The 27,538-nt window shown below is 55.5% G+C and overlaps 3 protein-coding genes across 3 annotated transcripts in view; all 3 read left to right on the top strand.

Annotated features, from left to right (window-relative positions):
• Positions 1-27,538, top strand: part of LOC123757143 (uncharacterized) — a 344,783-nt gene that overhangs the window by 33,962 nt on the left and 283,283 nt on the right. The window lies entirely within an intron of this gene.
• On the top strand, positions 1,943-5,977 carry LOC123757152 (collagen alpha-1(I) chain-like). The gene has a single exon (XM_045740601.2). It carries the CDS (start codon positions 1,943-1,945, stop codon positions 5,975-5,977), a length of 4,035 nt encoding a protein of 1,344 aa, XP_045596557.2.
• On the top strand, positions 21,465-21,947 carry LOC138367412 (uncharacterized). The gene has a single exon (XM_069329057.1). It carries the CDS (start codon positions 21,465-21,467, stop codon positions 21,945-21,947), a length of 483 nt encoding a protein of 160 aa, XP_069185158.1.

Raw genomic sequence — 27,538 nt, 5'->3', positions numbered from 1 at the left:
TATATATATATATATATATATGTAACTTTGTAAATTTGTAAATGGGTGAGTTTAGTAATGGTAGAGAGAAGTGAAGGGTGCTGGCGCCACAACTGTGAGCCCATGAGTCCACAGCGGCCACCAAGGTGTCCTCCACACCTGCTAACACCAACCTTACCAGTTGATCATTCCATCACCTTCCTCCGTGTCCACCCTCCCCTCCACCCCGTACCCTCACATCCACAACCCCCGTACGGTGATCCATCACCCCCACAACCCCAGTACAGTGATCCATCACCCCCACAACCCCAGTACAGTGATCCATCACCCCCACAACCCCAGTACAGTGATCCATCACCCCCACAACCCCCGTACAGTGATCCATCACCCCCACAACCCTCGTACAGTGATCCATCACCCCCACAACCCCCATACAGTGATCCATCACCCCCACAACCCCCGTACAGTGATCCATCACAACCACAACCCCCGTACAGTGATCCATCACAACCACAACCCCCGTACAGTGATCCACCACCCCCACAACCCCCCGTACAGTGCTCCATCACCCCCACAACCCCCGTACAGGGATCCAACACCCCCACAACCCCCCGTACAGTGATCCAACACCCCCACAACCCCCCGTACAGTAATCAAACACCCCGATAACCCCCCGTACAGTGATCCATCACCCCCACAACCCCCGTACAGTGATCCAACACCCCCACAACCCCCGTACAGTGATCCATCACCCCCACAACCCCGTACAGTGATCCATCACCCCCACAACCCCCAGTACAGTGATCCAACACACCCACAACCCCCTTACAGTGATCCATCACCCCCACAACCCCCGTACAGTGATCCAATACCCCACAACCCCCTTACTGTGATCCAACACCCCCACAACCCCCGTACAGTGATCCAACACCCCCACAACCCCCGTTCAGTGATCCAACACCCCCACAACCCCCGTACAGTGATCCATCACCCCCACAACCCCCCGTACAGTGATCCATCACCCCCACAACCCCCGTACAGTGATCCATCACCCCCACAACCCCCCGTACAGTGATCCATCAACCCCACAACCCCCGTACAGTGATCCAACACCCCCACAACCGACGTACAGTGATCCATCACCCACACAACCCCCGTATAGTGATCCATCACCCCCACAACCCACGTACAGTGATCCATCACCCCCACAACCCCCGTACAGTGATCCAACACCCCCCACAACCCACGTACAGTGATCCAACACCCCCACAACCCCCCGTACAGTGATCCATCACCCTCACAGACCCCGTACAGTGATCCATCACCCCCACAACCCCCCGTACAGTGATCCATCACCGCCACAACCCCCCGTACAGTGATCCATCACCCTCACAACCCCCGTACAGTGATCCATCACCCCCACAACCCCCCGTACAGTGATCCACCACCCCCACAACCCCCCATACAGTGATCCAACACCCCCACAACCCCCCGTACAGTGATCCATCACCCCCACAACCCACGTATTGTGATCCAACACACCCACAACCCCCGTACAGTGATCCATCACCCCCACAACCCCCGTACAGTGATTCAACACCCCCATAACCCCCGTACAGTGATCCATCACCCCCACAACCCCCGTACAGTGATCCAACACCCCCTACAACCCACGTACAGTGATCCAACACACTTCCACCTCCAGGAGGTGGAAGTGGACGACTGGACGTTCCAGGAGGCGGACGTGGACGACTGGACGTCCACGAAGACGACTGGACGTTCCAGGAGGTGGACGTGGACGACTGGACGTTCCAGGAGGTGGACGTGGACGACTGGACGTTCCAATTATTCCTCCTGAACATTAAAAATCAGCGCCAGAGTTAAACAAATGCTTTTCTTGGAATATTAAAAGAAAAATAATATAATTTCATCCATTTCTGGCCTTGGGAAGTTGGAGAGGAAGATGAGAATTAATATGACCAGTTCTCATCATAGCAAGTTAAAGAGGAGGGATGGGTCCAGCAAGTCCTCTGGGAAAAGAGGAGGGATGGGTCCAGCAAGTCCTCCTGGAAAAGAGGAGGGATGGGTCCAGCAAGTCCTCTGGGAAAAGAGGAGGGATGGGTCCAGCAAGTCCTCCTGGAAAAGAGGAGGGATGGGTCCAGCAAGTCCTCCTGGAAAAGAGGAGGGATGGGTCCAGCAAGTCCTCCTGGAAAAGAGGAGGGATGGGTCCAGCAAGTCCTCCTGGAAAAGAGGAGGGATGGGTCCAGCAAGTCCTCTGGGAAAAGAGGAGGGATGGGTCCAGCAAGTCCTCCTGGAAAAGAGGAGGGATGGGTCCAGCAAGTCCTCCTGGAAAAGAGGAGGGATGGGTCCAGCAAGTCCTCCTGCAAAAGAGGAGGGGGGATGGGTCCAGCAAGTCCTCCTGGAAAAGAGGAGGGATGGGTCCAGCAAGTCCTCCTGGAAAAGAGGAGGGATGGGTCCAGCAAGTCCTCCTGGAAAAGAGGAGGGATGGGTCCAGCAAGTCCTCCTGGAAAAGAGGAGGGATGGGTCCAGCAAGTCATCCTGGAAAAGAGGAGGGATGGGTCCAGCAAGTCATCCTGGAAAAGAGGAGGGATGGGTCCAGCAAGTCCTCCTGCAAAAGAGGAGGGGGGATGGGTCCAGCAAGTCCTCCTGCAAAAGAGGAGGGGGGATGGGTCCAGCAAGTCCTCCTGCAAAAGAGGAGGGGGGATGGGTCCAGCAAGTCCTCCTGCAAAAGAGGAGGGTTGGGTCCTGCAAGTCCTCCTGGAAAAGAGGAGGGATGGGTCCAGCAAGTCCTCCTGGAAAAGAGGAGGGGTGGGTCCAACAAGTCCTCCTGGAAAAGAGGAGGGATGGGTCCAGCAAGTCCTCCTGGAAAAGAGGAGGGTTGGGTCCTGCAAGTCCTCCTGGAAAAGAGGAGGAGGGATGGGTCCAGCAAGTCCTCCTGGAAAAGAGGAGGGATGGGTCCAGCAAGTCCTCCTGGAAAAGAGGAGGGATGGGTCCAGCAAGTCCTCCTGCAAAAGAGGAGGAGGGATGGGTCCAGCAAGTCCTCCTGGAAAAGAGGAGGGTTGGGTCCTGCAAGTCCTCCTGGAAAAGAGGAGGGATGGGTCCAGCAAGTCCTCCTGGAAAAGAGGAGGGATGGGTCCAGCAAGTCCTCCTGCAAAAGAGGAGGAGGGATGGGTCCAGCAAGTCCTCCTGGAAAAGAGGAGGGGTGGGTCCAACAAGTCCTCCTGGAAAAGAGGAGGAGGGATGGGTCCAGCAAGTCCTCCTGGAAAAGAGGAGGGATGGGTCCAGCAAGTCCTCCTGGAAAAGAGGAGGGATGGGTCCAGCAAGTCCTCCTGCAAAAGAGGAGGAGGGATGGGTCCAGCAAGTCCTCCTGGAAAAGAGGAGGGGTGGGTCCAACAAGTCCTCCTGGAAAAGAGGAGGAGGATGGGTCCAGCAAGTCCTCCTGGAAAAGAGGAGGGATGGGTCCAGCAAGTCCTCCTGGAAAAGAGGAGGGATGGGTCCAGCAAGTCCTCCTGCAAAAGAGGAGGAGGGATGGGTCCAGCAAGTCCTCCTGGAAAAGAGGAGGGGTGGGTCCAACAAGTCCTCCTGGAAAAGAGGAAGAGGGATGGGTCCAGCAAGTCCTCCTGGAAAAGAGGAGGGATGGGTCCAGCAAGTCTTCCTGGAAAAGAGGAGGGATGGGTCCAGCAAGTCCTCCTGGAAAAGAGGAGGGGTGGGTCCAGCAAGTCCTCCTGCAAAAGAGGAGGAGGGATGGGTCCAGCAAGTCCTCCCGGAAAAGAGGAGGGATGGGTCCAGCAAGTCCTCCTGGAAAAGAGGAGGGATGGGTCCAGCAAGTCCTCCTGGAAAAGAGGAGGAGGGATGGGTCCATCAAGTCCTCCTGGAAAAGAGGAGGGATGGGTCCAGCAAGTCCTCCTGGAAAAGAGGAGGGATGGGTCCAGCAAGTCCTCCTGGAAAAGAGGAGGGATGGGTCCAGCAAGTCCTCCTGGAAAAGAGGAGGGATGGGTCCAGCAAGTCCTCCTGCAAAAGAGGAGGAGGGATGGGTCCAGCAAGTCCTCCTGGAAAAGAGGAGGGGTGGGTCCAACAAGTCCTCCTGGAAAAGAGGAGGAGGGATGGGTCCAGCAAGTCCTCCTGGAAAAGAGGAGGGATGGGTCCAGCAAGTCCTCCTGGAAAAGAGGAGGGATGGGTCCAGCAAGTCCTCCTGCAAAAGAGGAGGAGGGATGGGTCCAGCAAGTCCTCCTGGAAAAGAGGAGGGGTGGGTCCAACAAGTCCTCCTGGAAAAGAGGAGGAGGATGGGTCCAGCAAGTCCTCCTGGAAAAGAGGAGGGATGGGTCCAGCAAGTCCTCCTGGAAAAGAGGAGGGATGGGTCCAGCAAGTCCTCCTGCAAAAGAGGAGGAGGGATGGGTCCAGCAAGTCCTCCTGGAAAAGAGGAGGGGTGGGTCCAACAAGTCCTCCTGGAAAAGAGGAAGAGGGATGGGTCCAGCAAGTCCTCCTGGAAAAGAGGAGGGATGGGTCCAGCAAGTCTTCCTGGAAAAGAGGAGGGATGGGTCCAGCAAGTCCTCCTGGAAAAGAGGAGGGGTGGGTCCAGCAAGTCCTCCTGCAAAAGAGGAGGAGGGATGGGTCCAGCAAGTCCTCCCGGAAAAGAGGAGGGATGGGTCCAGCAAGTCCTCCTGGAAAAGAGGAGGGATGGGTCCAGCAAGTCCTCCTGGAAAAGAGGAGGAGGGATGGGTCCATCAAGTCCTCCTGGAAAAGAGGAGGGATGGGTCCAGCAAGTCCTCCTGGAAAAGAGGAGGGATGGGTCCAGCAAGTCCTCCTGGAAAAGAGGAGGGATGGGTCCAGCAAGTCCTCCTGCAAAAGAGGAGGGGGGATGGGTCCAGCAAGTCCTCCTGCAAAAGAGGAGGGGGGATGGGTCCAGGAAGTCCTCCTGGAAAACAGGAGGGATGGGTCCAGCAAGTCCTTCTGGAAAAGAGGAGGGATGGGTCCAGCAAGTCCTCCTGGAAAAGAGGAGGAGGGATGGGTCCATCAAGTCCTCCTGGAAAAGAGGAGGGATGGGTCCAGCAAGTCCTCCTGGAAAAGAGGAGGAGGGATGGGTCCTGCAAGTCCTCCCGGAAAAGAGGAGGGATGGGTCCAGCAAGTCCTCCTGGAAAAGAGGAGGGATGGGTCCAGCAAGTCCTCTTGGAAAAGAGGAGGAGGGATGGGTCCATCAAGTCCTCCTGGAAAAGAGGAGGGATGGGTCCAGCAAGTCCTCCTGGAAAAGAGGAGGAGGGATAGGTCCAGCAAGTCCTCCTGGAAAAGAGGAGGGATGGGTCCAGCAAGTCCTCCTGGAAAAGAGGAGGGATGGGTCCAGAAAGTCCTCTTGGAAAAGAGGAGGAATGGGTCCAGCAAGTCCTCCTGGAAAAGAGGAGGGGTGGGTCCAGCAAGTCCTTTTGCAAAAGAGGAGGAGGGATGGGTCCAGCAAGTCCTCCTGGAAAAAAGAAGGGATGGGTCCAGCAAGTCCTCCTGCAAAAGAGGAGGGGGGAAGGGTCCAGCAAGTCCTCCTGGAAAAGAGGAGGGTTGGGTCCAGCAAGTCCTCCTGGAAAAGAGGAGGGATGGGTCCAGCAAGCCCTCCTGGAAAAGAGGAGGGAAGGGTCCAGCAAGTCCTCCTGGAAAAGAGGAGGGGTGGGTCCAGCAAGTCCTCCTGGAAAAGAGGAGGAGGGATGGGTCCAGCAAGTCCTCCTGGAAAAGAGGAGGGATGGGTCCAGCAAGTCCTCCCGGAAAAGAGGAGGGATGGGTCCAGCAAGTCCTCCTGGAAAAGAGGAGGGGTGGGTCCAGCAAGTCCTCCTGCAAAAGAGGAGGAGGGATGGGTCCAGCAAGTCCTCCTGCAAAAGAGGAGGAGGGATGGGTCCAGCAAGTCCTCCTGGAAAAGAGGAGGGATGGGTCCAGCAAGTCCTCCTGGAAAAGAGGAGGGATGGGTCCAGCAAGTCCTCCTGGAAAAGAGGAGGGTTAGGTCCAGCAAGTCCTCCTGGAAAAGAGGAGGGATGGGTCCAGCAAGTCCTCCTGGAAAAGAGGAGGGACGGGTCCAGCAAGTCCTCCTGCAAAAGAGGAGGGGGGATGGGTCCAGCAAGTCCTCCTGGAAAAGAGGAGGGGGGATGGGTCCAGGAAGTCCTCCTGGAAAAGAGGAGGGATGGGTCCTGTAAGTCCTCCTTGAAAAGAGTAGGGATGGGTCCAGCAAGTCCTCCTGGAAAAGAGGAGGGATGGGTCCAGCAAGTCCTCCTGGAAAAGAGGAGGGATGGGTCCAGCAAGTCCTCCTGGAGAAGAGGAGGAGTGGGTCCTGCAAGTCCTCCTGGAAAAGAGGAGGGATGGGTCCAGCAAGTCCTCCTGGAAAAGAGGAGGGATGGGTCCAGGAAGTCCTCCTGGAAAAGAGGAGGGATGGGTCCAGCAAGTCCTCCTGCAAAAGAGGAGGGGGGATGGGTCCAGCAAGTCCTCCTGGAAAAGAGGAGGGGGGATGGGTCCAGCAAGTCCTCCTGGAAAAGAGGAGGGATGGGTCCAGCAAGTCCTCCTTGAAAAGAGTAGGGATGGGTCCAGCAAGTCCTCCTGGAAAAGAGGAGGGGGGATGGGTCCAGCAAGTCCTCCTTGAAAAGAGTAGGGATGGGTCCAGCAAGTCCTCCTGGAAAAGAGGAGGGATGGGTCCAGCAAGTCCTCCTGGAGAAGAGGAGGGATGGGTCCAGCAAGTCCTCCTGGAGAAGAGGAGGGGGGATGGGTCCTGCAAGTCCTCCTGGAGAAGAGGAGGAGGGATGGGTCCAGCAAGTCCTCCTGGAAAAGAGGAGGGATGGGTCCAGCAAGTCCTCCTGGAGAAGAGGAGAGATGGGTCCAGCAAGTCCTCCTGGAAAATTACATTAAAACAGTTTGTAACGTCCAGTCAGTCTTTCTCGTGGAAAGTTAAGGAAGAAGATGGGACCAACTAGAACCTTTGGTGGCAAGTTAAAGAGGAAGAGTTGATAAGAGTTTTTTACTGGCCGGAGGTGTCTGGCAACGACACCCACGACCCCACAGGTACGACCAGGCTGTGGTCGTCTGTCCCAGTGTTCAGGGTGCTGGCCAGGACCCCACAGCCACGACCAGGCTGTGGTCGTCTGTCACAGTGTTCAGGATGGTGGCCACGACCCCACAGCCACGACCAGGCTGTGGTCGTCTGTCACAGTGCTCAGGGTGCTGGCCAGGACCCCACAGCCACGACCAGGCTGTGGTAGTCTGTCACAGTGTTCAGGGTGGTGGCCAGGACCCCACAGGTACGACCAGGCTGTGGTCGTCTGTCACAGTGTTCAGGGTGCTGGCCAGGACCCCACAGCCACGACCAGGCTGTGGTCGTCTGTCACAGTGTTCAGGGTGGTGGCCAGGACCCCACAGGTACGACCAGGCTGTGGTCGTCTGTCACAGTGTTCAGGGTGGTGGCCAGGACCCCACAGCCACGACCAGGCTGTGGTCGTCTGTCACAGTGTTCAGGGTGGTGGCCAGGACCCCACAGCCACGACCAGGCTGTGGTCGTCTGTCACAGTGTTCAGGGTGGTGGCCAGGACACCACAGCCACGACCAGGCTGTGGTCGTCTGTCACAGTGTTCAGGGTGGTGGCCAGGACCCCACAGCCACGACCAGGCTGTGGTCGTCTGTCACAGTGTTCAGGGTGGTGGCCAGGACCCCACAGCCACGACCAGGCTGTGGTCGTCTGTCACAGTGTTCAGGGTGGTGGCCAGGACCCCACAGCCACGACCAGGCTGTGGTCGTCCAGTACTGACCGTCATAAAGACCTGTCAGCTCCCATCATCCCGGGGCGACGAGAACACCGCACACAGCACACTGGCCAACATCCGTGCATCCTTCACAACTCTGGACAAAGGAGCTTTCCGGGTCCTATATACAGCGATGGCGAGACCCATTCTTGAATATGCATCCCCCCAGCATGCAGCCCTTACCTGAGAGAGGACAAGGAGACATTAGAAAAGGATTTGCAACGAGACTCGTTCCTGGGTTGAGGGGCTTACATTATGAGGAAAGACTGAGAGAACTGAACTTTGTCACACAGGAGGAAAGGAAAGACAGTGGGAATATGATAACAACCTATAATAATCTAAAGGAAATTGATAAGGTAGACATAACAGCGTTGTTCTGAGCGAGGAGCAGCAGAACGAGCGGCCATAGATGGACACTGGAGACACAAATGACTCACTGGAGCAGTCGGGACGTAGAAGAAGTTGAATCTACTTCGATTCAACATTTTAAATGTAAACACGACAAAAGCGTGAGAACTGAGTCATTGTATTAAACTAAGAATGTTCGGGAGGCGGGGCTCGGAGCCGAGCTCGACCCTGCAAGCACATATACGTAAGTACATCTAGGTGAGTCCACTGTGAGAGACAGTTATAATGGTCTGTTAACTCCTGGTGGTGACCCAGGTCTTGACCAGTGGTGGTGACCCAGGTCTTGACCAGTGGTGGTGACCCAGGTCTTGACCAGTGGTGGTGACCCAGGTCTTGACCAGTGGTGGTGACCCAGGTCTTGACCAGTGGTGGTGACCCAGGTCTTGACCACTGGTGGTGACCCAGGTCTTGACCACTGGTGGTGACCCAGGTCTTGACCAGTGGTGGTGACCCAGGTCTTGACCAGTGGTGGTGACCCAGGTCTTGACCAGTGGTGGTGACCCAGGTCTTGATCAGTGGTGGTGACCCAGGTCTTGACCAGTGGTGGTGACCCAGGTCTTGACCAGTGGTGGTGACCCAGGTCTTGACCAGTGGTGGTGACCCAGGTCTTGACCAGTGGTGGTGACCCAGGTCTTGACCAGTGGTGGTGACCCAGGTCTTGACCACTGGTGGTGACCCAGGTCTTGACCACTGGTGGTGACCCAGGTCTTGACCAGTGGTGGTGACCCCAAGTCTTGACCAGTGGTGGTGACCCAGGTCTTGACCACTGGTGGTGACCCCAAGTCTTGACCAGTGGTGGTGACCCAGGTCTTGACCACTGGTGGTGACCCAGGTCTTGACCAGTGGTGGTGACCCAGGTCTTGACCACTGGTGGTGACCCAGGTCTTGACCAGTGGTGGTGACCCAGGTCTTGACCACTGGTGGTGACCCAGGTCTTGACCACTGGTGGTGACCCAGGTCTTGACCACTGGTGGTGACCCAGGTCTTGACCAGTGGTGGTGACCCAGGTCTTGACCACTGGTGGTGACCCAGGTCTTGACCAGTGGTGGTGACCCAGGTCTTGACCACTGGTGGTGACCCAGGTCTTGACCAGTGGTGGTGACCCAGGTCTTGACCAGTGGTGGTGACCCCAAGTCTTGACCAGTGGTGGTGACCCAGGTCTTGACCACTGGTGGTGACCCCAAGTCTTGACCAGTGGTGGTGACCCAGGTCTTGACCACTGGTGGTGACCCAGGTCTTGACCAGTGGTGGTGACCCAGGTCTTGACCACTGGTGGTGACCCAGGTCTTGACCAGTGGTGGTGACCCAGGTCTTGACCAGTGGTGGTGACCCAGGTCATGACCAGTGGTGGTGACCCAGGTCTTGACCAGTGGTGGTGACCCAGGTCTTGACCAGTGGTGGTGACCCAGGTCTTGACCACTGGTGGTGACCCAGGTCTTGACCAGTGGTGGTGACCAAGGTCTTGACCACTGGTGGTGACCCAGGTCTTGACCAGTGGTGGTGACCCAGGTCTTGACCAGTGGTGGTGACCCAGGTCTTGACCACTGGTGGTGACCCAGGTCTTGACCAGTGGTGGTGACCCAGGTCTTGACCAGTGGTGGTGACCCAGGTCTTGACCAGTGGTGGTGACCCAGGTCTTGACCAGTGGTGGTGACCCAGGTCTTGACCAGTGGTGGTGACCCAGGTCTTGACCACTGGTGGTGACCCAGGTCTTGACCACTGGTGGTGACCCAGGTCTTGACCAGTGGTGGTGACCCAGGTCTTGACCACTGGTGGTGACCCAGGTCTTGACCACTGGTGGTGACCCAGGTCTTGACCACTGGTGGTGACCCAGGTCTTGACCAGTGGTGGTGACCCAGGTCTTGACCACTGGTGGTGACCCAGGTCTTGACCAGTGGTGGTGACCCAGGTCTTGACCACTGGTGGTGACCCAGGTCTTGACCAGTGGTGGTGACCCAGGTCTTGACCAGTGGTGGTGACCCCAAGTCTTGACCAGTGGTGGTGACCCAGGTCTTGACCACTGGTGGTGACCCCAAGTCTTGACCAGTGGTGGTGACCCAGGTCTTGACCACTGGTGGTGACCCAGGTCTTGACCAGTGGTGGTGACCCAGGTCTTGACCACTGGTGGTGACCCAGGTCTTGACCAGTGGTGGTGACCCAGGTCTTGACCAGTGGTGGTGACCCAGGTCTTGACCAGTGGTGGTGACCCAGGTCTTGACCAGTGGTGGTGACCCAGGTCTTGACCAGTGGTGGTGACCCAGGTCTTGACCACTGGTGGTGACCCAGGTCTTGACCAGTGGTGGTGACCCAGGTCTTGACCACTGGTGGTGACCCAGGTCTTGACCAGTGGTGGTGACCCAGGTCTTGACCAGTGGTGGTGACCCAGGTCTTGACCACTGGTGGTGACCCAGGTCTTGACCAGTGGTGGTGACCGAGTGGTCATGACCCTCCAACACAGAGGGGGGGGGGTCGTGACCCTCCAACATAGGGGGGGGGTCGTGACCCTCCAACACAGGGGGTCGTGACCCTCCAACACAGGGGGGTCATGACCCTCCAACACCGGGGGTCGTGACCCTCCAACACAGGGGGTCGTGACCCTCCAACACAGGGGGTCGTGACCCTCCAACACAGGGGATCGTGACCCTCCAACACAGGGGGTCGTGACCCTCCAACACAGGGGGTCGTGACCCTCCAACACAGGGGATCGTGACCCTCCAACACAGGGGGTCGTGACCCTCCAACACAGGGGGGGTCGTGACCCTCCAACACAGGGGGGGGTCGTGACCCTCCAACACAGGGGGTCGTGACCCTCCAACACAGGGGGGGGGGTCGTGACCCTCCAACACAAGGGATCGTGACCCTCCAACAAAGGGGGTCGTGACCCTCCAACACAGGGGGTCGTGACCCTCCAACACAGGGGGGGGGTCGTGACCCTCCAACACAGGGGGTCGTGACCCTCCAACACAGGGGATCGTGACCCTCCAACACAGGGGGTCGTGACCCTCCAACACAGGGGGTCGTGACCCTCCAACACAGGGGGTCGTGACCCTCCAACACAGGGGGGTCATGACCCTCCAACACAGGGGGTCGTGACCCTCCAACACAGGGGGGTCATGACCCTCCAACACAGGGGGTCGTGACCCTCCAACACAGGGGGTCGTGACCCTCCAACACAATGGGTCGTGACCCTCCAACACAGGGGGTCGTGACCCTCCAACACAGGGGGGTCATGACCCTCCAACACAGGGGGTCGTGACCCTCCAACACAGGGGGTCGTGACCCTCCAACACAGGGGGTCGTGACCCTCCAACACAGGGGGTCGTGACCCTCCAACACAGGGGGGTCGTGACCCTCCAACACAGGGGGTCGTGACCCTCCAACACAGGGGGATCATGACCCTCCAACACAGGGGGGGTCGTGACCCTCCAACACAGGGAGGGTCGTGACCCTCCAACACAGGGGGGTCATGACCCTCAAACACAGGGGGGGTCGTGACCCTCCAACACAGGGGGGGGTCGTGACCCTCCAACACAGGGGGGGGGTCGTGACCCTCCAACACAGGGGGTCGTGACCCTCCAACACAGGGGGGGGGTCGTGACCCTCCAACACAAGGGATCGTGACCCTCCAACAAAGGGGGTCGTGACCCTCCAACACAGGGGGTCGTGACCCTCCAACACAGGGGGGGGGGTCGTGACCCTCCAACACAGGGGGTCGTGACCCTCCAACACAGGGGATCGTGACCCTCCAACACAGGGGGTCGTGACCCTCCAACACAGGGGGTCGTGACCCTCCAACACAGGGGGTCGTGACCCTCCAACACAGGGGGGTCATGACCCTCCAACACAGGGGGTCGTGACCCTCCAACACAGGGGGGTCATGACCCTCCAACACAGGGGGTCGTGACCCTCCAACACAGGGGGTCGTGACCCTCCAACACAGGGGGTCGTGACCCTCCAACACAGGGGGTCGTGACCCTCCAACACAGGGGGGTCATGACCCTCCAACACAGGGGGTCGTGACCCTCCAACACAGGGGGTCGTGACCCTCCAACACAGGGGGTCGTGACCCTCCAACACAGGGGGTCGTGACCCTCCAACACAGGGGGGTCGTGACCCTCCAACACAGGGGGTCGTGACCCTCCAACACAGGGGGATCATGACCCTCCAACACAGGGGGGGTCGTGACCCTCCAACACAGGGAGGGTCGTGACCCTCCAACACAGGGTGGTCATGACCCTCCAACACAGGGGGGGTCGTGACCCTCCAACACAGGGAGGGTCGTGACCCTCCAACACAGGGGGGTCATGACCCTCCAACACAGGGGGTCGTGGCCCTCCAACACAGGGGGGTCATGACCCTCCAACACAGGGGGTCGTGACCCTCCAACTTGGGGGTCGTGGCCCTCCAACACAGGGGGTCATGACCCTCCAACACAGGGGGTCGTGACCCTCCAACACAGGGGGGTCATGACCCTCCAACACAGGGGGTCGTGACCCTCCAACACAGGGGGTCGTGACCCTCCAACACAGGGGGTCGTGACCCTCCAACACAGGGGGTCGTGACCCTCCAACACAGGGGGTCGTGACCCTCCAACACAGGGGGTTGTGACCCTCCAACACAGGGGGTCGTGACCCTCAAACGCAGGGGGGTCGTAACCCTCCAACACAGGGGGGGTCGTGACCCTCCAACACAGGGGGGGGTCGTGACCCTCCAACACAGGGAGGGTCGTGACCCTCCAACACAGGGGGTCGTGGCCCTCCAACACAGGGGGTCGTGACCCCTCCAACACAGGGGGTCGTGGCTCTCCAACACAGGGGGTCGTGACCCCTCCAACACAGGGGGTTGTGGCCCTCCAACACAGGGGGTCGTGGCCCCCCAACACAGGGGGTCGTGGCCCTCCAACACAGGGGGTCGTGGCCCTCCAACACAGGGGCGGTCGTGGCCCTCGAACACAGGGGGGGGGTCGTGACCCTTGAACACAGGGGGGTCGTGACCCTCCAACACAGGGAGGGGTCGTGGCCCTCCAACACAGGGGGGTCGTGACCCTCCAACACAAGTGGGGGGTCGTGACCCTCCAACACAGGGGGTTGTGGCCCCCCAACACAGGGGGAACGTGACCCTCCAACACAGGGGGGGGGGGCTCGTGGCCCTCCAACACAGGGGGTCGTGGCCCCCCAACTAAGCCTCACCTACTTCCTTATCCGTTCTCTGAATTCCCCTCACTTTCATCTCCTTTTTATCTTTTAAGTCCTTCTTGACCTACGTTAATGCCCTTTCCTCAGCTCCCCCTCCCTTCCCTTTCCCTCAGACCAGCTCCCCTTCCCTTCCCTTCCCCTCAGAGCAGCTCCCCCTCCCTTCCGTCCCCTCAGACCAGCTCCCCCTCCCTTCCCTTCCCCTCAGACCAGCTCCCCTCCCTTCCCTTCCCCTCAGACCAGCTCCCCCTCCCTTCCCTTCCCCTCAGAGCAGCTCCCCCTCCCTTCCGTCCCCTCAGACCAGCTCCCCCTCCCTTCCCTTCCCCTCAGACCAGCTCCCCTCCCTTCCCTTTCCCTCAGACCAGCTCCCCTTCCCTTCCCTTCCCCTCAGAGCAGCTCCCCCTCCCTTCCGTCCCCTCAGACCAGCTCCCCCTCCCCTTCCCTTCCCCTCAGACCAGCTCCCCTCCCTTCCCTTCCCCTCAGACCAGCTCCCCCTCCCTTCCCTTCCCCTCAGAGCAGCTCCCCCTCCCTTCCGTCCCCTCAGACCAGCTCCCCCTCCCTTCCCTTCCCCTCAGACCAGCTCCCCCTCCCTTCCCTTCCACTCAGACCAGCTCCCCTCCCTTCCCTTCCCTCAGACTAGCTCCCCCTCCCTTCTCTTCCCCTCAGACCAGCTCCCCTCCCTTCCCTTCCCTCAGACCAGCTCCCCCTCCCTTCTCTTCCCCTCAGACCAGTTCCCCTCCCTTCCCTTCCCCTCAGAGCAGCTCCCCCTCCCTTCCCCTCAGACCAGCTCCCCTCCCCCTCAGACCAGCTCCCCCTCCCTTCCCTTCCCCTCAGAGCAGCTCTTCCTCTCTTCCCTTCCCCTCAGACCAGCTCCCCTTCCCTTCCGTCCCATCAGACCAGCTCCCCCTCCCTTCTGTCCCTTCAGAATACATTCCCCGTCGTTTCCGTCTCGTCAAACCAGCTGCCCCTTTTTCCCATTCCATCAGAGCAGCTCCTCCCCCTTCCCTTCCTTCCAGTGGTCAGGAAGGGACGGACCCCCTGGCCCAAGGCAACCTTTCCCAGCACCACCAAACACCCATGCATGTTCCTGTTCCAAAGCGAATATGTCCCATTATACCTACAGATGCTCGTATGTCCTATTGTATCTACAGATGTGCTGATGTACCATTCTGCCCCTTGCCGGGTTTTCCATAACAATGTTCCCGCAGCCTTCCCTGCACGCTGTGACACACACACGAGCGTCACGCAGACACTCTGCTTCTCCAGCAGCTTAACGTAAACAATATGTATAGAGACACACCAGCCAGGGCCGGTGAGGGACAGGTCTAGGTGGACACCCCAGGAGTGATGGCCTCACCTGCAGCTGCTGGGGCATGTGTTGCTAAGGGACCTGCTGCAGTGGTCCCACCGGAGGATGCAATGGTCCCACCGGAGTCTTCAAAGGTCCCACTGGAGTCTGCAAAGGTCCCAACAGAGGTTGTAAGGGTTATCTTTCTTGAGGTTATCTTGAGATGATTTCAGGGCTTAGTGTCCCCGTGGCCCGGTCCTCGACCAGGCCTCCATGCTCAGGAAGCAGCCCGTAGCAGCTGTCTAACTCCCAGGTATCTATTTACTGCTAAGTAACAAGGGCATCAGGGTGAAAGAAACATTTTGTCCATTTGTCTCCGCCTCCACCGGGGATCAAACCCGGAACCTCAGGACTACGAATTCGAAGCTCTGTCCACCCAGCTGTCAGGCGCCCATATGTCAGGGTCCCAACAGAGGCTGTAAGGGTCCCAACAGAGGCTGTAAGGGTCCCAACAGAGGTTGTAAGGGTCCCAACAGAGGTTGTAAGGGTCCCAACAGATGTTGTAAGGGTCCCAACAGAGGTTGTAAGGGTCCCAACAGAGGTTGTAAGGGTCCCAACAGATGTTGTAAGGGTCCCAACAGAGGTTGTAAGGGTCCCAACAGAGGTTGTAAGGGTCCCAACAGAGACTGTAAGGGTCCCAACAGAGGTAGTAAGGGTCCCAACAGAGGCTGTAAGGGTCCCAACAGAGGTTGTAAGGGTCCCAACAGAGGTTGTAAGGGTCCCAACAGAGGTTGTAAGGGTCCCAACAGAGGCTGTAAGGGTCATACAACACAACAATTAAGTAATCTGGGCAACACGGACTGGCCCATACGAGTCAGCTTCTATTTCCAGCGAGCCAAACTTATTCATTTACATTTGAACTTAAATCCATCAAGTGATGTCATAAGTATTGTGACCCAGTAATTGGTCCCATATATCAACCAGCCTGTTCCAAACCAACATTTTCTTAGGTGATGACCGAACCTCACATCAGAGAGGAGGAGACGACGACGTTTCGGTCCGTGCTGGACCAATATCAGGTGGTGTGTGAGGGAGGAAGTTGACACTGCTCCTCCTGCTACTTGTGCTGCTGCTCGTGTCTACTCTATTTCTTGTCCGTCTTGTCCTCTCCAATACCTTGGTGCAACTGGCCCTACACTTAATGACACACTTGAGGAACACGTGAGAAGTGTTAAGTCTGCTGACACAAACAATGCTCTCTTCTCTCATGTTAGGGATGCTAATCATCCTATTGATTGGTCTTCCTCTAAAATAATCTTTCCTGCCTCTACACTATACAGACGACGTCTTGTCGACGTGGCTCTGACACACAACCTTCCCAACATGAACCTGAGTCCTGGCGTTGTTGCGTTCACTCTTCCCTTTCATCTTACCTTCTTCTAGAAATTACCTTCTTCTCTTACCTGCTACTCACCTCACTCTCTTTCCTTATAGACCCGTTCCTCTCTTCCTCACACACGACGTGATAATGGTTCCGGAGGGACCGGAACGTGGTCGTCTCCTCATCCTGTGATGAGTGGCTTGGTCATCATATCATCAGCCATGTTATTGTGACTCGTCGTCTGTATTTTCCCAGGTCTTTCCTGAGTCTTTGCTGTTCCTAATTCTATCCACTGTTTCATGTTCTATTTTGTGCTGATATATTTAATAGTTGATAAATATTACCTTTATTAAACCCTTTTATCCAGGTGTACACTTTAGTCATGTCGCCCACTAACTCTTCGCCTTCATACACAATGTGTGTTTACTTCTGTAAATCTCTCTTCGACTGAAAGGTTACTAATCTGTGTGATGAACTTTGCCATTCTCTGAATTCGCTCAAATGAATGTGTTCATAAATAAAGTGAGGCGACCATTACTGGGCTGAGTAGACTCACTGGAGCTTTACAAGAGGACCACACAGCGGAAGAACAACACCAAATGTTTTACTGGTAACGTTTCTTGATATATGTTCCATTATCGTATCTGCCTTCGTCCCATTATTTATGTATTTAATTTTTGTCTTTAGATCATCTTTTTCGCATTCAGACTTGGCAATTTGGACACCCTCCAGCATATATTTATAACTAATCATTCCCTGGCCTAGCATTACACTATATCTCACTCTCTTTCCTCTTTTTCTAAAGTCTGTACTTTACATTAATGCACTTTGCTCGACTGTAAAGTCTTGTAAATGACCCCTGGGTAAGACTTGGTCAGGTCACAGGCACAAGTTTGGCTTTAACTTGCCTATGTGTTTAATATGGTCCACCCTGGTAGTGTATGGTCCACCCTGGTAGTGTTTGGTCCACCCTGGTAGTATATGGTCCACCCTGGTAGTATATGGTCCACCCTGGTAGTGTATGGTCCACCCTGGTAGTGTATGGTCCACCCTGGTAGTGTATGGTCCACCCTGGTAGTATATGGTCCACCCTGGTAGTGTATGGTCCACCCTGGTAGTATATGGTCCACCCTGGTAGTGTATGGTCCACCCTGGTAGTGTATGGTCCACCCTGGTAGTATATGGTCCACCCTGGTAGAGTATGGTCCACCCTGGTAGTATATGGTCCACCCTGGTAGTGTGTGGTCCACCCTGGTAGTGTATGGTCCACCCTGGTAGTATATGGTCCACCCTGGTAGTGTATGGTCCACCCTGGAAGTATATGGTCCACCCTGGTAGTATATGGTCCACCCTGGTAGTGTATGGTCCACCCTGGTAGAGTATGGTCCACCCTGGTAGTGTATGGTCCACCCTGGTAGTATATGGTCCACCCTGGTAGAGTATGGTCCACCCTGGTAGAGTATGGTCCACCCTGCTAGTGTATGGTCCACCCTGGTAGTGTATGGTCCACCCTGGTAGTGTATGGTCCACCCTGGTAGTGTATGGTCCACCCTGGTAGTATATGGTCCACCCTGGTAGTATATGGTCCACCCTGGTAGTATATGGTCCATCCTGGTAGAGTATGGTCCACCCTGGTAGAGTATGGTCCACCCTGGTAGTATATGGTCCACCCTGGTAGTATATGGTCCACCCTGGTAGTGTATGGTCCACCCTGGTAGTATATGGTCCACCCTGGTAGAGTATGGTCCACCCTGGTAGTATATGGTCCACCCTGGTAGAGTATGGTCCACTCTGGTAGTATATGGTCCACCCTGGTAGAATATGGTTCACCCTGGTAGTGTATGGTCCACCCTGGTAGTATATGGTCCACCCTGGTAGAGTATGGTCCACCCTGGTAGTATATGGTCCACCCTGGTAGTGTATGGTCCACCCTGGTAGTATATGGTCCACCCTGGTAGTATATGGTCCACCCTGGTAGTATATGGTCCACCCTGGTAGTGTATGGTCCACCCTGGTAGTGTATGGTCCACCCTGGTAGTGTATGGTCCACCCTGGTAGTATATGGTCCACCCTGGTAGTATATGGTCCACCCTGGTAGTATATGGTCCACCCTGGTAGTATATGGTCCACCCTGGTAGAGTATGGTCCACCCTGGTAGAGTATGGTCCACCCCTGGTAGTATATGGTCCACCCTGGTAGTATATGGTCCACCCTGGTAGTATATGGTCCACCCTGGTAGTATATGGTCCACCCTGGTAGTATATGGTCCACCCTGGTAGTATATGGTCCACCCTGGTAGTATATGGTCCACCCTGGTAGTATATGGTCCACCCTGGTAGATCCCCCATGTCCCGGTCCGCCAGGTCCACTTCCCCATGTTCCAGTCAGCCAGGTCCACTTCCCCATGTCCCGGTCAGCCAGGTCCACTTCCCCGTGTCCCGGTCAGCCAGGTCCACTTCCCCATGTCCCGGTCCGCCTGGTCCACTTCCCCATGTTCCGGTCAGCCAGGTCCACTTCCCCATGTCCCGGTCCGCCTGGTCCACTTCCCCATGTTCCGGTCAGCCAGGTCCACTTCCCCATGTCCCGGTCCGCCAGGTCCACTTCCCCATGTTCCGGTCAGCCAGGTCCACTTCCCCATGTCCCGGTCAGCCAGGTCCACTTCCCCATGTCCCGGTCCGCCAGGTCCACTCCCCCATGTCCCGGTCCGCCAGGTCCACTCCCCATGTCCCGGTCCGCCAGGTCCACTCCCCCTGTCCCGGTCCGCCAGGTCCACTCCCCCTGTCCCGGTCCGCCAGGTCCACTCCCCATGTCCCGGTCCGCCAGGTCCACTCCCCATGTCCCGGTCCGCCTGGTCCACTCCCCATGTCCCGGTCCGCCAGGTCCACTCCCCATGTCCCGGTCCGCCAGGTCCACTCCCCATGTCCCGGTCCGCCAGGTCCACTCCCCATGTCCCGGTCCGCCAGGTCCACTCCCCATGTCCCGGTCCGCCAGGTCCACTCCCCATGTCCCGGTCCGCCAGGTCCACTCCCCATGTCCCGGTCCGCCAGGTCCACTCCCCATGTCCCGGTCCGCCAGGTCCACTCCCCATGTCCCGGTCCGCCAGGTCCACTCCCCATGTCCCGGTCCGCCTGGTCCACTCCCCATGTCCCGGTCCGCCAGGTCCACTCCCCATGTCCCGGTCCGCCAGGTCCACTCCCCATGTCCCGGTCCGCCAGGTCCACTCCCCATGTCCCGGTCCGCCAGGTCCACTCCCCCATGTCCCGGTCCGCCAGGTCCACTCCCCATGTCCCGGTCCGCCAGGTCCACTCCCCATGTCCCGGTCCGCCAGGTCCACTCCCCATGTCCCGGTCCGCCAGGTCCACTCCCCATGTCCCGGTCCGCCAGGTCCACTCCCCATGTTTGAGATAAATCTGGCGTCCGTATAGAGTATTCTCTCACAATTTTTCCATGTTCGGTTAAATCTAATTTCCTTTTGACCAGTGACCATGTCTGAGGCATTGACCAGGTTACTCCCACATGAGTGGGGGATGGTGGGGCGGACGAGGGGACGGGGGAGTGGGGGATGGTGGGGAGGACGAGGGGACGGGGGAGTGGGGGATGGTGGGGAGGACGAGGGGACGGGGGAGTGGGGGATGGTGGGGAGGACGAGGGGACGGGGGAGTGGGGGATGGTGGGGAGGACGAGGGGACGGGGGAGTGGGGGATGGTGGGGAGGACGAGGGGACGGGGGAGTGGGGGATGGTGGGGAGGACAAGGGGACGGGGGAGTGGGGGATGGTGGGGAGGACGAGGGGACGGGGGAGTGGGGGATGGTGGGGAGGACGAGGGGACGGGGGAGTGGGGGATGGTGGGGAGGACGAGGGGACGGGGGAGTGGGGGATGGTGGGGAGGACGAGGGGACGGGGGAGTGGGGGATGGTGGGGAGGACGAGGGGACGGGGGAGTGGGGGATGGTGGGGAGGACGAGGGGACGGGGGAGTGGGGGATGGTGGGGAGGACAAGGGGACGGGGGAGTGGGGGATGGTGGGGAGGACAAGGGGACGGGGGAGTGGAGAATGGTTGGGAGGTCGAGGGAACGGGTGAGTTAGGAATGGTTGAGAGGACTAGGGGACGGGGTAGGGGGGAATGGTGGGGAGGAATAGGGGACGGGGGAGTGGAGAATGGTGGGGAGGACTGGAAGGCAAGGGAAGGTTGCTGAAGCTCAGTAATGCACATGCATTACTGAGCCACAGCAACGCATGGCCGGGTACAGCTAGTCTGTATAAAAAAAATGGAAATGTTCATTTGTGCATAACCGCTAATCTCCCAAAGTTCTTCACCGATTGCTTTGAAATTTTCACACAACGTTCCATACGCATCCACGCAGGTTTTTATATACATATTATATAGATGTCACGTCTGTGACGGTAAAAAAACATGTTTTTTTCTTAAAAAGGGTGCTTTTCAGGTGAGGGGAAATCTTCGAAACCTCTTTACCGATTGCTTTGAAATTTTGACACAACGTTGCATTCGAATAGGCGCGTGTTTTTATATACCTACTATATAGATGCCACACCTATGACAGGTAGAAACATGCTTTTTTTGGAAAAACAGCGCCATCTGTTGCACGTAAAAGCAACACACACTATACTAAATATGTTACGATTACATTTCAATGTTTCCAATTGCATTGATAAATTGAATTTTCATAGGTTTCAATTTATTTTCATTTTGATTTAATTATTATGTGTGACATTGCATTGGAATTAAGCTGTGTTGTTTACCATACTGTTCATTTTGTGAGTATAGTTTATTTTTGTATTTTTGTATATTTAAATTTTTAAATTTCTTTTTTGAACTGTTCTTCTTATTGTTCAGTGATGGGAACATCAGATCACTTGATGTTTCCAGTTTTCTGATGGGAACATCAGACCATTTGGGAACGCATCGGTTGAGGGAGTGGGGAAAGGTCGGGAGGACAAGGGGACGGGGGAGTGGGGAATGATTGGGAGGACGAGGACGCCACACTGACGAACCTGTACATCTTTCCTTAATCTTTGGCGGCTTTGTTTACAATTATTAAACAGTTAATGACCTCCGAAGCACCAGGAGGCTGTTTATAACAATAACAACAGTTGATTGGGAAGGTTTCATGCTTGTAAACTGTTTAATAAATGTAAACAAAGCCGTCAAAGATTGAGAAAAGATGTACACGTTCGTAAGTACTTGCGTAACTGCCTCGTGAATCTGCCCCCAGGAGTACACAAGACCCATGTTACAATGGTTTCAAAGAAGATTAGTCTAAGTGCTTTCAAAGACGTCGAGCGACCTCTAGCAGGTATTGAGGGAGACTAACAACCGTTAACGAGCAGTTAAGGTCACACAACCATCCTCCCAAGACATTAGTGGAGTTTAACTGGTAACATGTTGATGTAAAGTAACGGAAAACACCACCACTAGACATGACAGTGTGGGGCATGGACTACGGTCGTCACGACCAGGTCAACCAGCCCCACGACCAGGTCAACCAGCCCCACGATCAGGTCAACCAGCCCCACGACCAGGTCAACCAGCCCCACGACCAGGTCAACCAGCCCCACGATCAGGTCAACCAGCCCCACGATCAGGTCAACCAGCCCAACGACCAGGTCAACCAGCCCCACGACCAGGTCAACCAGCCCCACGACCAGGTCAACCAGCCCCACGACCAGGTCAACCAGCCCCACGATCAGGTCAACCAGCCCCACGACCAGGTCACCCAGCCCCACGACCAGGTCAACCAGCCCCACGACCAGGTCACCCAGCCCCACGACCAGGTCAACCAGCCCCACGACCAGGTCACCCAGCCCCACGACCAGGTCAACCAGCCCCACGACCAGGTCACCCAGCCCCACGACCAGGTCAACCAGAGGGTGGAAGCCTCACGCCACAATCAGGCACAATAGTCGAATATAAAATTATATTCATCTGATTTCAAAGCTAATCCGGATTTGACTCCTGAAAAACGAGTTGAACGACCGCGGATTCTGCCTCTTTACCTCCAACTGCCATCCCCCGTCCCTCAACCCTTCCCAGCCTCTCCCACCCAGGGAAGGGCAGCATGAGGGAGAGGGACACCCCCACCCTTCCTGATGGTGGGGAGCAAATAGCATAAGGTACTTCCCTATGGTGGGGCAAGGGTGCTGGGTTTGGAAGGGGGGGGGGCGGGGGTGCTGGTTGTGGGGGGTGGGGGGTGTTGGTTGTGGGGGGGAGGCCCACTCTCCCCCATGTGTGGGGGAGTGTGGGCCAAATGAGCCACAATGTCTCTGTGGCTCATCTGGGTACTCAGTTTCCTCCCCTTGTTCGTGTTCCACCCGTGCTAAAGAATTTGTCTGTCCACCCTGTCAATTCCCCTGAGAATGTTGTAGGTGGTAATCATGTCTCTCCTTACTCTTCTGTTAAGAAGAGTAAAAGTTACCCAGGTGGGCGTTGTCGGAACACCTGACACCATTTACTAATATTAAATACAATAAGCAGATAATATTGCTGCTGTTGTATACACAAGTTAACCCATAGAAAATGTAACCTGTAGTGGAATTTTCCATCAATAGAAAACGGGATATCATTGCCACATAGCGCTATAAATTCACCAGCTATTCTGTTGGGAATTATTCTTAATACAGTTGTCTTTGGACTTATTACATCATAAAAACATCTCATATGTATTAACTTAATTATCAGTATTAAAATAGAGTAAATGTGAGCCTTCTACCACATATTGACATGTGGACAAGGAGAGCCAGGCGTCAGTGGTGAGGCAGGTCAGCCATTGTTGTTTATGACCACAGTCGCTGGAGCACATGCAGCTCCTATAATTTCCCTTTGGACGAAGTGTTATGGAGATCAAATTAATGCTTCTACCATCATCAACACGCAGTCAACATCTAAACAAGGGAAGTGTCTTACTGAAACCCGTTTATCTAATTATTTGTGGCCCGTTAATGTTAAGTAGATATAGGGCGAACCGGTTAGGACACTAGACAAGCCACTAAATCCAGGTAATTACTCCTTGGTTCTTATCTAATAATATACAGTGTTTTCTCTGATATAGCTGTCATATATTAGGATTCCGGCTTTACCGCTAGCGCCCTCTGACAGGAACAAGAAGAGGAAGCAAGAATTAATCTTGGTACATCAGTTACTATGGGTGTAGGAAGCTAGCCTCTCACCAGGATTATTTAGTGTCTACATCCTAGTTACACCTGGTGGACTAAGCCTGCCGTACAATAAGATAAGGCCTCATCATTAATTTACTAATATATGTAGTTTAATACTGTAGTTTGATTGGCTGCATATATATAAATATATTATAACCCCCCCCCCCCTAATGTGTAAGGAGTCTATTTGTGAGAATATTGCAGAAATACTGTCTGCTAATCATCATACAAATTGTTATCAAAAATATAAATTAACGTAAATATAAATTCTATATACATTCATATTAATTAAATACATATAAATCTCACAGGTCGGTTCCCACAGGTGTTGTGGGGTGGTGGTTGTGGTGGTGGTTGTGTTGTGGTGGTGGTTGTGTTGTGGGGTGGTGGTTGTGTTGTGGTGGTGGTTGTGTTGTGGGGTGGTGGTTGTGTTGTGGTGGTGGTTGTGTTGGTGGTTGTGTTGTGGTGGTGGTTGTGTTGTGGTGGTGGTTGTGTTGTGGTGGTGGTTGTGTTGTGGTGGTGGTTGTGGTGGTGGTTGTGTTGTGGTGGTGGTTGTGTTGTGGTGGTGGTTGTGCTGGTGGTTGTGTTGTGGTGGTGGTTGTGGTGGTGGTTGTGTTGTGGTGGTGGTTGTGTTGGTGGTTGTGTTGTGGTGGTGGTTGTGTTGTGGTGGTGGTTGTGTTGTGGTGGTGGTTGTGGTGGTGGTTATGTTGTGGTGGTGGTTGTGTTGTGGTGGTGGTTGTGTTGTGGTGGTGGTTGTGTTGTGGTGGTGGTTGTGTTGTGGTGGTGGTTGTGTTGTGGTGGTGGTTGTGTTGTGGTGGTTATGTTGTGGTGGTCGTTGTGTTGTGGTGGTGGTTGTGGTGGTGGTTGTGGTGGTGGTTGTGTTGTGGTGGTGGTTGTGTTGTGGTGGTGGTTGTGTTGTGGTGGTGGTTGTGTTGTGGTGGTGGTTGTGGTGGTGGTTATGTTGTGGTGGTGGTTGTGTTGTGGTGGTGGTTGTGTTGTGGTGGTGGTTGTGTTGTGGTGGTGGTTGTGGTGGTGGTTGTGGTGGTGGTTATGTTGTGGTGGTGGTTGTGGTGGTGGTTGTGGTGGTGGTTATGTTGTGGTGGTGGTTGTGGTGGTGGTTATGTTGTGGTGGTGGTTGTGTTGTGGTGGTGGTTGTGTTGTGGTGGTGGTTGTGTTGTGGTGGTGGTTGTGTTGTGGTGGTGGTTGTGTTGCGGTGGTGGTTGTGGTGGTGGTTGTGTTGTGGTGGTGGTTGTGGTGGTGGTTGTGGTGGTGGTTATGTTGTGGTGGTGGTTGTGTTGTGGTGGTGGTTTTGGTGGTGGTTATGTTGTGGTGGTGGTTGTGTTGTGGTGGTGGTTGTGGTGGTGGTTGTGGTGGTGGTTATGTTGTTGTGGTGGTTGTGTTGTGGTGGTGGTTGTGGTGGTGGTTATGTTGTGGTGGTGGTTATGTTGTGGTGGTGGTTGTGTTGTGGTGGTGGTTGTGTTGTGGTGGTGGTTATGTTGTGGTGGTGGTTGTGTTGTGGTGGTGGTGGTTGTGGTGGTGGTTGTGTTGTGGTGGTGGTTGTGGTGGTGGTGGTTGTGTTGTGGTGGAGGTTATGTTGTGGTGGTGTTTGTGTTGTGGTGGTGGTTATGTTGTGGTGGTGGTTATGTTGTGGTGGTGGTTGTGGTGGTGGTTATGTTGTGGTGGTGGTTGTGGTGGTGGTGGTTGTGTTGTGGTGGTGGTTATGTTGTGGTGGTGGTTGTGTTGTGGTGGTGGTTGTGGTGGTGGTTGTGTTGTGGTGGTGGTTGTGGTGGTGGTGGTTGTGTTGTGGTGGAGGTTATGTTGTGGTGGTGGTTGTGTTGTGGTGGTGGTTGTGTTGTGGTGGTGGTTGTGTTGTGGTGGTGGTTGTGGTGGTGGTTGTGTTGTGGTGGTGGTTGTGGTGGTGGTTGTGTTGTGGTGGTGGTTGTGGTGGTGGTTGTGGTGGTGGTTATGTTGTTGTGGTGGTTGTGTTGTGGTGGTGGTTGTGGTGGTGGTTATGTTGTGGTGGTGGTTATGTTGTGGTGGTGGTTGTGTTGTGGTGGTGGTGGTTGTGGTGGTGGTTATGTTGTGGTGGTGGTTGTGTTGTGGTGGTGGTTGTGGTGGTGGTTATGTTGTGGTGGTGGTTATGTTGTGGTGGTGGTTATGTTGTGGTGGTGGTTGTGTTGTGGTGGTGGTTGTGTTGTGGTGGTGGTTGTGTTGTGGTGGTGGTTGTGGTGGTGGTTGTGTTGTGGTGGTGGTTGTGGTGGTGGTTGTGTTGTGGTGGTGGTTGTGGTGGTGGTTGTGTTGTGGTGGTGGTTGTGGTGGTGGTTGTGTTGTGGTGGTGGTTGTGGTGGTGGTTGTGTTGTGGTGGTGGTTGTGGTGGTGGTTGTGTTGTGGTGGTGGTTGTGTTGTGGTGGTGGTTGTGGTGGTGGTTGTGTTGTGGTGGTGGTTGTGGTGGTGGTTGTGTTGTGGTGGTGGTTGTGTTGTGGTGGTGGTTGTGTTGTGGTGGTGGTTGTGGTGGTGGTTATGTTGTGGTGGTGGTTATGTTGTGGTGGTGGTTGTGTTGTGGTGGTGGTTGTGTTGTGGTGGTGGTTGTGTTGTGGTGGTGGTTGTGTTGTGGTGGTGGTTGTGTTGTGGTGGTGGTTGTGTTGTGGTGGTGGTTATGTTGTGGTGGTGGTTGTGTTGTGGTGGTGGTTGTGTTGTGGTGGTGGTTGTGTTGTGGTGGTGGTTGTGTTGTGGTGGTGGTTGTGTTGTGGTGGTGGTTGTGTTGTGGTGGTGGTTATGTTGTGGTGGTGGTTATGTTGTGGTGGTGGTTGTGTTGTGGTGGTGGTTGTGTTGTGGTGGTGGTTGTGTTGTGGTGGTGGTTGTGTTGTGGTGGTGGTTGTGTTGTGGTGGTGGTTGTGTTGTGGTGGTGGTTGTGGTGGTGGTTATGTTGTGGTGGTAGTTGTGGTGGTGGTTGTGTTGTGGTGGTGGTTGTGTTGTGGTGGTGGTTGTGTTGTGGTGGTGGTTGTGTTGTGGTGGTGGTTGTGGTGGTGGTTATGTTGTGGTGGTGGTTGTGTTGTGGTGGTGGTTGTGTTGTGGTGGTGGTTGTGTTGTGGTGGTGGTTGTGGTGGTGGTTGTGGTGGTGGTTATGTTGTGGTGGTGGTTGTGGTGGTGGTTGTGGTGGTGGTTATGTTGTGGTGGTGGTTGTGGTGGTGGTTATGTTGTGGTGGTGGTTGTGTTGTGGTGGTGGTTGTGTTGTGGTGGTGGTTGTGTTGTGGTGGTGGTTGTGTTGTGGTGGTGGTTGTGGTGGTGGTTGTGGTGGTGGTTATGTTGTGGTGGTGGTTGTGTTGTGGTGGTGGTTGTGGTGGTGGTTATGTTGTGGTGGTGGTTGTGTTGTGGTGGTGGTTGTGGTGGTGGTTGTGGTGGTGGTTATGTTGTGGTGGTGGTTGTGTTGTGGTGGTGGTTGTGGTGCTGGTTATGTTGTGGTGGTGGTTATGTTGTGGTGGTGGTTGTGTTGTGGTGGGGGTTGTGTTGTGGTGGTGGTTATGTTGTGGTGGTGGTTGTGTTGTGGTGGTGGTTGTGGTGGTGGTTGTGTTGTGGTGGTGGTTGTGGTGGTGGTGGTTGTGTTGTGGTGGAGGTTATGTTGTGGTGGTGGTTGTGTTGTGGTGGTGGTTATGTTGTGGTGGTGGTTATGTTGTGGTGGTGGTTGTGGTGGTGGTTATGTTGTGGTGGTGGTTGTGGTGGTGGTGGTTGTGTTGTGGTGGTGGTTATGTTGTGGTGGTGGTTGTGTTGTGGTGGTGGTTGTGGTGGTGGTTGTGTTGTGGTGGTGGTTGTGGTGGTGGTGGTTGTGTTGTGGTGGAGGTTATGTTGTGGTGGTGGTTGTGTTGTGGTGGTGGTTGTGTTGTGGTGGTGGTTGTGTTGTGGTAGTGGTTGTGGTGGTGGTTGTGTTGTGGTGGTGGTTGTGGTGGTGGTTGTGTTGTGGTGGTGGTGGTTGTGGTGGTGGTTATGTTGTGGTGGTGGTTGTGTTGTGGTGGTGGTTGTGGTGGTGGTTATGTTGTGGTGGTGGTTATGTTGTGGTGGTGGTTGTGTTGTGGTGGTGGTGGTTGTGGTGGTGGTTATGTTGTGGTGGTGGTTGTGTTGTGGTGGTGGTTGTGGTGGTGGTTATGTTGTGGTGGTGGTTATGTTGTGGTGGTGGTTATGTTGTGGTGGTGGTTGTGTTGTGGTGGTGGTTGTGTTGTGGTGGTGGTTGTGTTGTGGTGGTGGTTGTGGTGGTGGTTGTGTTGTGGTGGTGGTTGTGGTGGTGGTTGTGTTGTGGTGGTGGTTGTGGTAGTGGTTGTGTTGTGGTGGTGGTTGTGGTGGTGGTT

Source organism: Procambarus clarkii, chromosome 22 (genome assembly GCF_040958095.1).
Source record: "Procambarus clarkii isolate CNS0578487 chromosome 22, FALCON_Pclarkii_2.0, whole genome shotgun sequence".
Taxonomy (NCBI): Eukaryota; Metazoa; Arthropoda; class Malacostraca; order Decapoda; family Cambaridae; genus Procambarus; species Procambarus clarkii.
Note: the sequence above shows the minus strand (reverse complement) of the source record. Positions and strands in the feature narration are given on the sequence as shown.

Excerpts from the sequence above, each read along its gene's own strand:
- LOC138367412 (XM_069329057.1), top strand. The coding sequence starts at position 21,465 with ATGACAGTGTGGGGCATGGACTACGGTCGTCACGACCAGGTCAACCAG.
- LOC123757152 (XM_045740601.2), top strand. The coding sequence starts at position 1,943 with ATGAGAATTAATATGACCAGTTCTCATCATAGCAAGTTAAAGAGGAGG.